Source organism: Carcharhinus amblyrhynchos, chromosome 8 (genome assembly GCF_965287045.1).
Source record: "Carcharhinus amblyrhynchos chromosome 8, sCarAmb.v2.hapA, whole genome shotgun sequence".
Classification (NCBI taxonomy): Eukaryota; Metazoa; Chordata; class Chondrichthyes; order Carcharhiniformes; family Carcharhinidae; genus Carcharhinus; species Carcharhinus amblyrhynchos.
The window spans coordinates 70,640,182-70,654,535 of record NC_137331.1 but is presented as its reverse complement, the minus strand read 5'-3'; the positions used below and the strand labels follow the sequence as shown (position 1 = coordinate 70,654,535).

Sequence of the window (14,354 nt, the reverse complement as noted above, 5' to 3'; positions counted from 1 at the left end):
AGTAGTACTATTTAATGGGTTCATTAACTGGTTTTCTGAGGCTGCTGATAAAGCTCTGAATATTTTATTGGCTATTTTCTACTTTCACCAGTTGAAATCTGACTTCTGTTAATAGATTTTTATTGGTGTTGGGCTGCTTTTATCTCCCTTGAAAGTTATTGTTGCGACCCTGGATGGTCTGTTCAGTCTGTCTAATTGGCACTGGAAAATTAAGAAAGCAGCAAAGAAGACAGGGGAAAACAGAAGCTCCTGGGAGAAGGACAGAAAGAGGACACATCAGCATGAGAATATGCATAGTCAATCTCCAAGGAAAATTTCTCATGCCTGATTCACTGTGAGCAATGTGCTCGGCACTTCTGCATCACCAAAGAAGTTACCACTAAATTATGTCAACTGCTGAAGACACAGCTCAAGTCCAAAAAAGGACATGAACAGCACTGCCTATGGTTATCCAATACCACAGTGGCTCTTAAGTTTAAATCAAACTCCTTCCATGTTGCAGTAGGTGGCAGTTCTCAGTCTGTAGCCCACTATTGCGTCAGGGAGGTTACTGAGACTCTTTGTAATTAGGGGATTTATAAATTCACCTTATGAACTTTGCAAGTTTTCTCAGAAACTAAAGTGCTATAGATTGCACCGATATTTCTTTACATGCTCTATCAGCATTCTGGAATCTTTCTGAAAATCCACTCTCTGAATAACTGGCATATTTGCAATCTCAGACAGCACATCATGCAAGCCTATGTGGCGTATCCTGACATCAGTCAAAATGTGTGGACCCTGCACCAGTGCTCTGTATGGCTTTTGTTCCAACCAGGCAATGAGATCAAGCGACACTTAATGGGTGACAAGTGGACTCCCCTCCTGGCTTGTCTGATGATTTGTCCAGAATCCAGAGATAGTGGCAAAACTTGTCTACAAGAGTGATGCCATTCCTAGAAGTATTATGAAATAGATTGGTGGTGTCTCAAGCAATGCTCCTCTACCTGGGCTGTTTGGATTGAATAGTACAGACCTGACTGCAGTTCCTGATTACTAACTGCGTGCTGCATAAATTTGTTATACAGGCAGCACAGACTGTGCCACCAGAATTCTAGGAATTTATGAAGAAGTAGACTAATTGTCACAACCTGCTACTTTAAAGCCAGTGGACACCATTAAACCACATAGCGTACCTTGGCATCAAATCACATCAATTTCAATGGCGAGCAAAATCGTGCAGCTCTGCAGGCCATGCGATTAAGGAGCCTACTGACATCTCAGAGTACATCTTTATAAACACTTGCATTAAAGCACAACAGTCAGGTGTTGTGACTTCCAATCACTGTGTGTGGGTAAATTGACAAGAGGAGGAAGAGGTGACTATCAGCTATCGTTGTCCAGCTCTTGGGCAGCAACTCAGTGCTCCAAATCCTTTCCATTCCAATACACCATAATCTCACAATCTCACAACCTTACCTTCCCATCCTTACTATCACTGAATTCCTTCAGTCCAGCCCTTACTTCACAAAAAATCACAACACCACCAAATCCAAACATTAATTAAGAGCTATCCTTTTGCAACGTGCCTATCTTGTGTGATTGTTTATTTATCCTCATGCTTTTTTGAAGTTTATCTTCAGGTTCTTACAGGTTGGGAGGTGGAAGTTTGTTGACTTTCCATTAATAGTGGGTAGTTCTGGAGGCTGGACTATACACCGCTGTCTGTCAGTGTGGGTCAGGACAGGCCTTGTTGGCAGTGTGGCACTAATACCTACACTGGCCAGCTAGTTGTTAGGGTAGGCAGGTACGTTCAGCCTGAGAGAGGGTATGAGGATCCAGTTCCATGGAACCATGGCCACTGTCTTGGGGCTGCACCTCTCTGCATGAAGACAAAAATGATACCTTCAAAACCCTTTTCAACACTGGCCCTGGGGCCTAGGTGTGAGCTGCCACCATGAGACCTATCAATAGAAACTCCCACTTTGTGGAGCTGACCACTCACTACAGTCTCTATTTTTGATTGAAATTGGACACAAATTGAAGCTAAACTCCTCCATGCTCTGAAACATTGTGCACAAACTCTTGAGCAGGCTGCCCAGTGCCCCAAAATCTTCTCAGACTCCTCTGCAGCAGAACTGGTACTTGATCTCACCCTCTGGTAGACTGGCACCTGTGGCATCCTATGCACTGGTCCTGACATCAACACAGCTGTGGTCTAGTGTAGGACACATGAAGACTCTAGCCTATCCTCTAAGGTAGACATGATACTAAACTGGTTTGTTAGGGTCAGGTCAAATGACACTGCACCTTCAGGAAGGCTGTCCTCCTCTTCTTGAAGCAACACAATGAAAGAGAGGGTGAAGAGATAGAGCAGACAAAGATGAGTGACTGCTTAAAACAACTACACTTGGTCACGCAGAGTGTGGAGAGTGCGATGGAAGAACAGAAAAACAGGATAAGGTATGAAGAACCCTGCACAAGATGTCACCACAACCATAACTGTGCTGCTCCACCTGCCCCTGATAGCCAGCATATTGGCTCCACAGGGCAAAGGGTGTAGAGGTGGGTTTGATCTTTTGTAGTCATTGCCTTCTGCCTTATATTGTGGGTGATCGTTTTCTGCAAGAAAGAAAAGAATTTGTTATTAATAACATTGTGAGCCATTTTGATAATGTGCTTGGCATGGTAGAATAGTTTGCAGGTTAGATGGCAGATGTGTGATGAGGAAGTGAGAGTTGTAAAAATGCTCTACAACATAGAAACTTAGGGCACAGAAGGAGGACACTCCAGGTATGAGTGGCAGAATGAGGTGCAGAACAGTGTTAGTAGGAGAATGAAGGGAAGGCAGGAAGGGAATGTTGTGAATCATGTAGCTGAGGGTGGCTTTGTGGAGATGAGAATAATTGATATATTCATCTTGGCAACTCTGGTTAAGTCATTGAAATTTCACCCGTATTGCAGCCATGTCCTAGGATTGACCCCCTCGGCAACCTCTTCCCACAGGCATCAGAGATGTAGTTTAGAGGATTTTCACAGGGAGTGGGAACAGGATTCCCCCTCCTCCTGTCCAGCACTTGGATCTGGGCCTCCGCTGCTCGAGCAGTAAATCTTGATGCCTTTTCTGTATTTCTTTTTAATATTTCTGTAATTAAGAAGATTCTCTGCACTGTTCAGGCAGGGTGCACTTTATAGGCACATCTTTTAAAGACAGAAGTCAAACCTGGCTTTGTGTATCTCCTCATCATCTCAAATAGGTGCATAACCAACAAGCAGTGACAGACAGCACTGGCTACACATCTGGCTCACTGTATTGTGTTTCATACATGAATTTCACATCGTCCATCTGTGTGTTCACTGTGTTCATTTTTAGTGATAACTAAATATTTAAGTGATCATCTCTAATTATTTTTCAAGATATTAAACGGTTTGATTTTTAAAATTCTTTCATTGGTTATTGCTGTTGTCCATCCCTAATTTCCTTTGAGCTGAATGGCTTGCTAGGTCATTTCAGAGGGCAATTAAGAATTACATGTAGGCCACACTGGAAAGATGACAGATCTTTTTAATGGGGAATCAGTTGAGGTTTAATGGCAATTGGGAATAGTTTCATGGTCACCATTACTGAGATGAGTTTTCAAATCCAAATGTTTTTATTTGTTGAATTGAAATTCCACTTGCTGCCGTGATGGGATTTGAACTTGTGTCTCCAGAGCATTCATCTGCACCTCTGGATTATTGGTCTAATGACATTACCACTACACCACCATTTCTCCTGGATTCCGGGGAAGTGCCGGAAGATTGGAAAACGGCTAATGTTACGCCGTTGTTTAAGAAGGGTAGCAGGCAAAAGGCAGGGAATTATAGGCCGGTTAGTTTAACGTCTATTGTAGGTGAAATGCTTGAATCCGTGATCAAGGAGAAAATAGCGAGGCTTCTTGAGGAGAATTGTTTGATAGGGCAGACGCAGCACGGTTTTGTTAAGGGGAAGTCGTGTCTGACGAATTTATTGGAGTTCTATGAGGATGTGTCTAGGGTGGTGGATAGATGAGAGCTGGTAGATGTGGTGTTTCTTGATTTTCAGAAGGTGTTTGATAAGGTGCCGCACAAGAGGTTATTACAGAAGGTTAGGGGGCATGGAGTTGGGGGTAGGGTGTTAGCGTGGATAGGGGATTGGCTGTCAGATAGGAGGCAGAGAGTGGGTGTCAATGGGTGCTATTCGGATTGGCAGTTGGTGACTAGTGGAGTGCCCCAGGGGTCGGTGCTGGGGCCTCAGCTATTTACCATTTATATAGATGATCTGGAGGAGGGAACCGAGTGTATGGTGTCGAAATTTGCTGATGACACCAAGATTGGTGGAATGGCAAATTGTGCAGAGGGTGTGGAAAGTCTGCAGGAGGATCTAGATAGGCTGGGTGAATGGGCCAGGAACTGGCAAATGGAATTTAATGTTGGCAAGTGTGAAGTTGTCCACTTTGGTAGGAATAATGGTAGGAAGGACTATTACTTACATGGCGAAAAACTGCAGCATGCAACGGTGCAGAGGGACCTCAGGGTCCTTGTGCATAAGTCGCAAAAACCCAGCCTGCAGGTGCAGCAGGTGGTCAGGAAGGCAAATGGGATGCTGGCCTTCATAGTGAGGGGGATTGAATATAAAAGTAGGGAGGTCTTGCTGCAACTGTACAGGACACTGGTGAGGCCGCAGCTGGAGTACTGTGTGCAGTTTTGGTCGCCGCACTTATGCAAGGATATTTTGGCCTTGGAGGGAGTGCAGAGGAGGTTTACTAGGCTGATACCGGAGTTGAGGGGGTTGAACTATGAGGAGAGGCTGAATAAACTAGGCTTGTACCCGTTAGAGTTTAGAAGAGTGAGGGGAGATCTCATTGAGACATACAAGATGATGAATGGGATGGATAAGATAGAGGTGGAGAGGCTCTTCCCGCTCAGAAAGGACAGTAGGACTAGAGGGCACAGCCTCAAGATAAGGGGGGGTGCAGTTTAGAACGGAGTTGAGGAGGAAGTTCTTCACTCAAAGGGTGGTGAATCTCTGGAATTCTCTGCCCGTTGAAGTGGTGGAGGCTGCCTCGCTAAATATATTTAAGACACGGGTAGATAGGTTTTTGATAGGCAAGGGGATTAAGGGTTATGGGGAGAAGGCAGGAAAGTGGAACTGAGCCATGACAGATCAGCCATGATCTTACTGAATGGCGGGGCAGGCTCGAAGGGCTAGATGGCCTACTCCTGCTCCTATTTCTTATGTTCTTATGTTCTCCTACATTGTTACATTTAATCAACAATTCCATAATCAACTCTGCCGAATAGTTGCTGGTGCACTTATTAACACCACACTTCCAAAAAAAACAGTCATCAGAACTGCTCAAGGTCACCCACCATGAGCATCAGCAATATCCTTACCTGAAGCTTAGCAACCTCCCAACTGCCATAATCTGAGGCAGTCCCTTAACAATCTGTACCTCTGTCCTGCCATTCACACATTCTGATCACTTAGCGGACACTTCGAACACATTTCTCAGCCTTCTTTATTCTCATTTACTTTTCCTTTGTCCAGTTACAGTGCCCATCCCCCAACCCTCATAGGATAAATCTGTGCTGATTTTCTTTGCTTTCGGTTCTGACAAAGACTCAAAACATTGATTCTATTCTCTCTCTACAGATCCTATCAGACCTGTTGAGATTTTGCAGCATTTTCTGTTTTTGATGTATCTCCAGCATTTTGTTGTTGGCGACTTACAGAGATTTGTCATTTGACTGGGACTCAGTGGGAGGTCTGCTCGAGACCTGGGCTGTCTCTGTTTCCAACTGTTGCAAGAACGTGTCAGTAAGATGCTCTCCAGTAGGTGAACCTGAACCTAATCCAGAGTTATGACCCACCGAGGTATGTGTCTGTGCATTGGTGGAAGGTAAGGGTAAGCTCTGTGATAGTTCTTTCTTGTTTGCTTCCTTATCAGAGGTGGCCTGGTGGCCAGACCTTATGTTGGTCCTCCTCATGTGCCTAGATCTGTTGGTGCCTATAAAAGAGAGAAGAAAATTTTAGTTCATGAACAGGCAAATTACAAGACTGCATATCACTCACTGTGAATGTCATGATGTAATGAACTCATGAGGTCTCTCCTGTACGATGTAGGTGTGACAAGCTGATCTCCCCTTCCCCACAGGAGTGTTCCCTGCCATCCCAGCCAGTTCAGTGGCATCTAAAGTGAAGTGACAAGGCTGGCTGTCCCTCTCCTGGTCTGAGATCATTCCTGTCTATTGTAGGCCAAATTGCCCTTGATGAAGACAAAAGACGTGAATGCGATAAGAGATGGAGCAGAGGTTGGGAAACATGCGTGCCTCTTGTGTGTCATGAGCCCTGCCCAGAGGAACTGAGGATGGAATGTTAGCAGTGTGATAGATGAGATAGTGGTGATGTAAAATTTTCCTTGATTCATTCAGCAGTGATACGTGTTCCCCTCTATTGGCTGTGTGAGATCCCTGAAGAGAATAGGCCTTTGAGTACATGATGCCATGATAACAGTTTGATATTAGAGGGAGTTGAAGGATAATTTATACTAGTGGAGAAGATGATTATTCTTTCTCTTCCTGCACTGGATAGCATTGTGGTGGTGGCCAGCCTTTGCTGACCTCCTTTGCTATAGCCTCCCATTTACTGCCACGCTCCTCAGATTAAGGCCTTGAGGGTATTGAGGCCGACATGGGATGCAGTCTTCTTCTTTTGGCTTGCAGCTTTCTTTCCCTGTTTGCCAGTCATGTCTGTGGGCCTCCTGGAGAGAATTGGGCTGGAGAGAGTGAGATGTGTGTTCAGTTGGTGTTTTATTATGAACTTTGACACAGCAAGTAATGGTGGATGGATGAATCAGCCCATCAGGTGATGGGAGAGATATTTGTCCGTGTATAATTAATCAGCTTCCAAGTATGAAATCAGGCATGAATATCTGCCATTCCAACCACTGGGAAGCATAAGGAGGAACCCGCTCACCATGGTCCTTAGTTTCCAAACTGGAAAATTCCACCCTGATTGTGACCTTGGAGAAGGGAAAGCAAGAGAATATTGTGGTTATCAGGATATCACAGACTCTGAGACCAATTGTAAAAACCCCAGTGACAGGGTGGTTGAGATTATCTAAAGATAATGTAACCCTTTTGGTCTGATTGGCTTGATGCCAGACCACACAGTACATCTTCCACGTAGCTAGCCTGATGCAGGGGAGGAGGTGGAAGGAGAAGTCTTAACAACTCCTATAACATGTTTAATGTGATTCATTTATTGCTCAGTATGTTATGGTGGAAGTTCTTAACCATAGAAGCAAAGTAACCTCCATGATTCACAGACACGTATGAACTCCTTTCCCTGCCTTCAGCTTTCTATCCTCCTCTTCAGAGAGTGGTGACTCACATTGGGGTATGTTCCAAATCGCAATTTTCATATGCAAGTCTAGACAGTGACTATTGGAAAGAAAGTCAAAAGGGCATGTTCCAGCAGGATTATATGATTTTTATTTTATAGGGAGAAATGATTATAAGAAAATAATCCTATGCACCAATTGTCACACTGGTTTGATGTTGTATAGAACAATGTGAGCCAAAGGCAATAGCATTATACTGATACCAAAAGAGAAAATGCTGGAAAATCTCAGCAGGTCTGGCAGCATCTGTAAGGAGAGAAAAGAGCTGACATTTTGAATCCAGATGACTGTCTGTCAAAGCTTTGACAAAGAGTCATCTGCACTCGAAACTTCAGCTCTTTTCTCTCCTCATAGATGCTGCCAGACCTGCTGAGATTTCCCAGAATTTTCTCTTTTGGTTTCAGATTGCAGCATCTGCAGTAATTTGCTTTTATCCAGCATTATACTGACGGTCTGCAATGTGCTTTAATCAGAAAAAAAAAATTCTGGATAAATGCTGACAAACATGATCAAAGCTACAGTCATCAAGAATGGAAGATGCATTTAAAATTTTAGTGTTCACAAAAAATTCTTCAGAGCAACCAGCTTTCACAAGAAAAATGTTGAAAAAGAAAATTTGGAGCCATCTGGAAGTTTTTAATGCTTGCATCACACTAGGTGTAAAACCAAAGTGAGCATATCTCTACAAAATGGTTATGCTTTGGAATCATGTCAGACTACTGTAACCATACTGCACATTCTGTCAGTTCGATCAGTTTTCATATCAAATTGATTTTAAGCCTATATTATAGCATGTTCATTATTGAATGCTTGGCCCAATAAACTACAAGAGGTAGTTGCAGCAGGCCTAGGACAGACATGTGGACATAAAAGTAGAAGAGCACTCCATGTTTGTGAATGTTGTCACTAGCAAGCAAATGTGGAAGGAGCCAGATTTTAATACTTGCGTCTCCAAAGACAATAGAGCTGGATGGGAGGTTTAGCCAATTCTGGATGTGATATAGCTGTGATGGATTCGGCAAGAGCGGAACTGCAAGAGCCATGCCACTGAACTGGACAAATGGGGGTCAAACATTGAATGGCCAACAGTTATTATCAAAGGCTGACAAAGAATAGAAGGATTAATGCAGCATAGCCAGTCATGGAGGATGACATTTAGAACAGAACAAAAAACAATACAGCACAGGAACAGGCCCTTTGGCCCTCCAAGCCCGTGCTAATCATGTTTACCTACCTAAACCTACGGCCTATATCCCTCTATTCCCCATTTGTCTATATGCCTAGCAAGATAATCTTAAATGTAACTAATGTAACAGCCTCTACCACTTCACTTGGTGGGCGCCCACCACCCTTTGTGTTAAAAACTTGCCCTGCACATCTCCACTGAGCCATTCCCACCTTATCTTGAGTTTGTGTCCCCTTGTAATTGTCATTTCTGCCATGGGAAAAAGCTTCCAACTGTTCACCCTATCTACACCTCTCATAATTTTATAAACTTCTATTAGGGTTATTTGTAAAGCTTATTGTTAACTCTGGGAAACTATAGGGGTGAATTTTACCATCCCATCTTGGGAGAGGGCTAGGGTGGTTCATGGAAAGGCCCATTGACCTCGGGTGGGATTTTCCAATTTCGGGGTGAGTGTGGCCGGAAAATCCTGTGATATATTTTCCCCATTCCCTACGCACCCATTCGTTATATGGTTGTGATACTTATAAACATAACGTTAACTTATTGATGTATGGAAGGCATTTTTTTAATGGTAAGTGCTACCTGTGGCCAAGATGTTCAATTTCATTCATGTGAGTGACGTCTTCACTGAAACGATAAACTAATGATAAGGTTGCTGGTTTAGACTTACAATGTAACCAGCAGTAGATCATTGGAAATCGAATTTATTCACATTTAATGAATCTAAATGTTTTTCAATTAGGCGTAGCCATCTGTTTATTTATTTATATTTAAAATTGATTGCTTTTAATTTCTTCAAATAAGTGAAGTTACATTTAAAACATTTAAACGCTTTCCAAAAATAAACACCAAAAAGTGAGCGATCATAGCATTCACTGAATTTACTCGGCAAAGTATTTAGGGGCAGGCAATATGTTCGGAGCTGGCTTTATTTATATAATAAAGATACACTTCTCTTTCAATAAAGTGAAGACATCAACGCTCACAGTACATGTTAAAACAAGTTAACTGGTGCCACTTACATTAAAGTAACTTGTTGTGCTGTTTCCTGAAATTGAGAAATAGCTGGGAGATAAAAGTGTTTGATTTTGCACTGTTGCTGCGGTGATTTGACAATCCCGCGTTGAAATTAATACTGGCTTGCTATAGACAGGTGACCGTCAGATTCGAAGTCCGAATAGATTAGAAACAATCAAAAACGACCACGATATAAACCTTCAAAGCAAGGTTGGCTCTCTCAGACTCTGGATCAATATTATTAACTACGTGCTACTTTTCGAACTGATTCGGGAAGCCAATAAGCTGAAAATGCCTTATGTAAAAGCCATTCCGTTCCCATCACAGGCTGTGTTAACAAAATTCCGATAGATAAAGTTTGAGCTTCTGACTTGGATCTAAAATTCATAGTTTAAAAGATCGGAATGTGATATTTACATCGCCTAGTTAGCAACGAATTTTGGGGAAAAAAATCCCTCCAGTTGAAGTTTGGAAGGTGTTATATCTGTGTTAATTTTACTGTAACTGCTCAGAAATGACAAATTTCTGGTGCGTTAGCATCCCAGGAACTGAAGAGACATTATCAACAAGTGAATGGCAGGTGTTAATTCAGTGTTAAACACAATGTCCATTTTGACCACAAGTTAAATATCAGCTCTCCGAAGTGTTCAGACATGTGCACAGAATAAGTATATTTAAAAGCACCCTTAACGTGATCAGCTGCGACATTAACAGCTGATCACTTAATGTGATCATTAAATTGTTAAAGATTACATTCAATCGTTGGTGTTTCCTGTATTCACAAATCGTTTTGTAATTTGATTATCTCGGAAGTTGACTTTCACCAATCCCCGCTGTGTAAGTTTAACCTTTGTCTCGCTATTTTTTGTTGACTGGACATTTTCCGTTTTCCAAACTACCTTGTCTAGTGTTCATGATTCACAAGGTTATACTTAATCCAATCAGTGAACGGCATTTTGCAAAGTTAATGTACTAAATTTACTGACAGTGCTTTTTAATGTAAATCCCTGGAAATCTTTACGGAGCTCACGTTAGAAAAGTGGGTGTACTGCGAAGTAACAAAGCAAGGAGAGATATTTATGATTTGATATGTCCTACAATTGAGTTGCAAAGAGGCTCCAGTTACAGCTTTGTAACAGTAGTTCCTGCTTTGATAAAGGGTCATCTGGATTCGAAGCGTTAGCCCTTTTCTCTCCTTAGATGCTGCCAGACCCGCTGAGATTTTCCAGCATTTTCTCTTTTGGTTTCAGACTCCAGCATACGCAGTAATCTGCTTTTATTTAGCTCCAGTAAACCTGGTCACACATCTGTTTTTAGCTCATGCAAAAGATGTAGATTGAGTTGGTTCGATTCTCATCAAGAGTAATAGGAAAATCTGTCATGCACCATTTACGGTTATGGTTTTTGGCTGACATAACTGCGCTGTAGTTGCACGGGATTTAGCAAGGTTATATGGTATCATTACTTAGAAACGAGGAAATTTGTACAGATTTTGCAATTTGGAAGTGGAAAGCTACAATAGGGGAAAATGGGATTCACAGATGAAACTCAGATACTGGCTACGGGACATATCTTACAATCGATAATATGATAAAGTCTTTGTGCATTGCGTTCTAATGGGTAAATGTTTAACGACCTGTTTACGTGATAAACGTTTCTTAAAGGGTACAATCAATTGACTCCAGTTTGTGAGACACCTCGACAGGAACATTATTATTTCCTGTACGGTATCCTGTGCGCTGGTTAGTTAGTCCAAATGTCTTGCAGCTTTGATGTGAAACAGATGGTAATTAGCAGCCAGGATTTCAAGAACAAAACCTCATCCTGTACGGGCAATATGTATATTGAGGTCTGTCTGACGCCTAACATCCCATTCCTTGACATTGGTGTGGACGGATATGACAGTAATAGCTTTTAAAAGGTTTATTATAAAACGTCCAAAACTTGTTTATTTTTAAAAAGTGGATAGAAAATACATTGCTAAACATATCAAAAGTGCAGCCTGTCACAAAAATACCTTTGCTTTTAACTTGCACATCTTTAAGTGTCTTGGTGCACCACTGCATTTAGTTCATTTTCATACTTAATGCATCCAAATATAAAAATAAAGTATTTACATTATTAAAAAACGTGCAGCCACATTAAGAGAAGGCACAAACTGGATATCACCAAGTATCCCAAATAATATTGCATTTCATTACGCTGTACATAGTTTGAACATTCTTAATCATAACCTCTGTTTTTCAAATGTTTTACCAAATTGTAAAATATAAGTTGCTTCATCAATTTCAAAACAGTAAGATCTTGATGGAACAGAGCAGTTGGATGCTTGGATAGTGAATGTGAAAACAGATTTAGCATTAGTACTTAGTGTAATTCCATGTTTCTCAGTGTGCAACACAACATCCTGATTCTTCGTGTTTGTGGAGGAGAGACATTCTAGAGAAAGTTTTGGCACAGTTTTTGCACTGATATTTTTTCACATCCGAATGAGTTTGTAGATGAGCCCTCAAGTTAGATCGATCTGCAAATGCTCTGCTGCAATGAGGACAAGAGAATGGCTTCTCACCTGAAAACAGAAGAAAAACATTAGAATTTACTGAGGAAGAATAACTGAATAACGTAGGGGTTTGTTATATCAACTGCAAATTATTCAATGTTAGTTAATGTGTTTTTAAGGTTAGATAAATTATTGAATCTGCAGCATTGGTATACGTGTAAAAGTACCACTAGTTATAATGAAAACTTTATGACTGGGTTAAAAAGGGAAATCAGCTATCCGAATATTAGTGAGGAGCAGATGAAATTCAAGTGTTCAGATGAAGGTGCCAAAAGGTAACAGGTGCATTCAGACCCGAGTCCCGTCAACATCCCACAGCTTGTACTTAAACGACAATCTCTTCGTACAGATAGCACTGGCAATACAACCTGTAGACCAATCTCAAACTGCGCAGCCACAACATTTCTTCTACAACTTAAACAATCACTTCTGTTGTGTCTTGAGGGCGGTGTGATAGTGGCGTGCTTGCAAATCCGCCAAAGTTTATCCCAAGTATCTCGCCAAATGCAATTTCAAAATAAATTCCCACAACTTAAACTTCGTCGCATCTGTCCATTTTCCGTCAGTGTGTGTATGTTTTAGGGGAGAGTAGCAATTGTAAACTCGAAGAGAGGAAATATACTTTAAAGGAACATTTGATTTGATCTGGCAAAGTGCCATATTTACCAACGACAATATATTTAACATCTCCCTTATGATCTTTTAAACTAGACTAAGTGGTTCGTTTCGTTGCAGAAGGGAGACATTCCGTTACACTTGGGGCCTTACTCACCCGTGTGCGTTCTGATATGCCCTTGCAGCAGCCACGGTCTGGAGAATGCCTTGCCACAGATTTTACACACACATGGCAGTGTGTGGGTCCGGATGTGCATCTTTAGTGCTCCCAAGCTGACATACTCCTTCTCACAGTATTTGCAGCTGAAGGATTTGCGAGTCTGAGCGTCGCAGTGTAGCTGTTTGTGTTTGGCCAGCCCTGAGAAAGTCGAGTAAGCCTTGCTGCACAGGTTGCACTGAAACTTCTCGGCGTCCACGCAGTGTTCGTCCGATCCCTTGGGGTGAATCCTCTCCTCCTCGTCGCTGATGGAGCTCTCCGAGCCGTGCGGATCCCTGTGGAGGCGGTCGGAGCTGGACCGCTGGGGGCTGAGGCGTCCCGCTGGGCACAGGCTCCCGTTGCTGAGGGGCGAGGAGTGAGCGGACGAATAGTCCGAGGCAGGTGCAGGGTCACTGGGGATAGGGGAGGGGATGAGCCCCGAGCAGACGCCGCTCCACACGCTGACTGGATTGTAAGCCCCAGAACTGAGAATCTCCGGCTGAGGGATGACTGGCATCGGGTAACTCTCATACAGGAACGGAGAAATGATGACTGCAAGCAAAATAAAACACTCAATGATACACCCAGAATTAGCAAAGATTACAAAACAGCACCGTGTTTGTATCTATTCGGACAGCGACGTTTTAAAGAAAGCGACCATCTCACCCTTATGTTGCTAATTTAAGATCCCGTACAGTAATTCGGAGACGAGTACATTTAGCACAAACTTCGTCCAAAGGCAGAAAAGTCACAGCCAAAGTTGCATCAAAGTTCAGAATACACACATAGATCGGGTTCTCCTATACATTACTGTAGGAAGAGACTATAATTTACCTGTTTGCGTGTCCAGTTCACCGTAATTTGGTTTTTTGTTGGTGCTAAAATGTTTCTTAACCAGGAAAGATCGCGGCATCTTGGGAGGGGGAAGGAAAGTGGGGGGGGGGGGTGTGCGGTGGGAGGGTGGGGGAAAACGGAGAGGGGTAGTAATTTCTGTAAAACAATCCTGAAGTGGAGGAGAGGGTGTCTTTTTTGTTTTAAAATGAGAAGGGAGGGGGTGTCTCAGCCTGTCCCAGTTGAGTGGGTGACAAGCTGCTATGATGCTCTTGCAGCAGGCGGTGCAGATTGTGGCTGCATTCCTGCAAAATGTGCTGTAAATAGTCAGGTGCAGCAGGAGGGGAAGGCGCACGCGCGCTTATTTGCATATGTCGCCTCTCCGGCCAATGGCGTGCCGCCCTCCGCAGGCGCTAGGCGGGGATTGGTTCGAGGCCGAGCTCGCGCCAAGCGACAGGTGCTGGGGTGGCGGGAGGGGGTGGGGTGAGCTGCTGTTGGGACTTGTTGCAGCGTGTGCATTCCTCTGTCCAAAACCTGTGTCCC

The 14,354-nt window shown here is 42.9% G+C and overlaps 1 protein-coding gene across 1 annotated transcript; it reads right to left on the bottom strand.

Moving 5' to 3' along the window:
• Positions 1 to 11,517: 11,517 nt before the first annotated feature.
• On the bottom strand, positions 11,518 to 13,910 carry snai2 (snail family zinc finger 2). Its single transcript, XM_080194939.1, has 3 exons — positions 13,815 to 13,910; positions 12,942 to 13,532; positions 11,518 to 12,178 (listed from the first exon to the last, which is right to left on the bottom strand). The coding sequence occupies exons 1-3, from the start codon at positions 13,891 to 13,893 to the stop codon at positions 11,997 to 11,999; spliced, it is 852 nt and encodes a 283-aa protein (XP_080051065.1). The 5' UTR covers positions 13,894 to 13,910; the 3' UTR covers positions 11,518 to 11,996.
• Positions 13,911 to 14,354: the final 444 nt, after the last annotated feature.

What these genes read in the sequence shown, in the direction of transcription:
- snai2 (XM_080194939.1), bottom strand. Translation starts at nt 13,893, where the DNA reads ATGCCGCGATCTTTCCTGGTTAAGAAACATTTTAGCACCAACAAAAAA. An exon ending in TGAACTGGACACGCAAACAG is followed by an intron (nt 13,533 to 13,814) that starts GTAAATTATAGT and finishes TTTTGCTTGCAG; the next exon opens with TCATCATTTCTCCGTTCCTG. An exon ending in GCATATCAGAACGCACACGG is followed by an intron (nt 12,179 to 12,941) that starts GTGAGTAAGGCC and finishes TTCTGTTTTCAG; the next exon opens with GTGAGAAGCCATTCTCTTGT.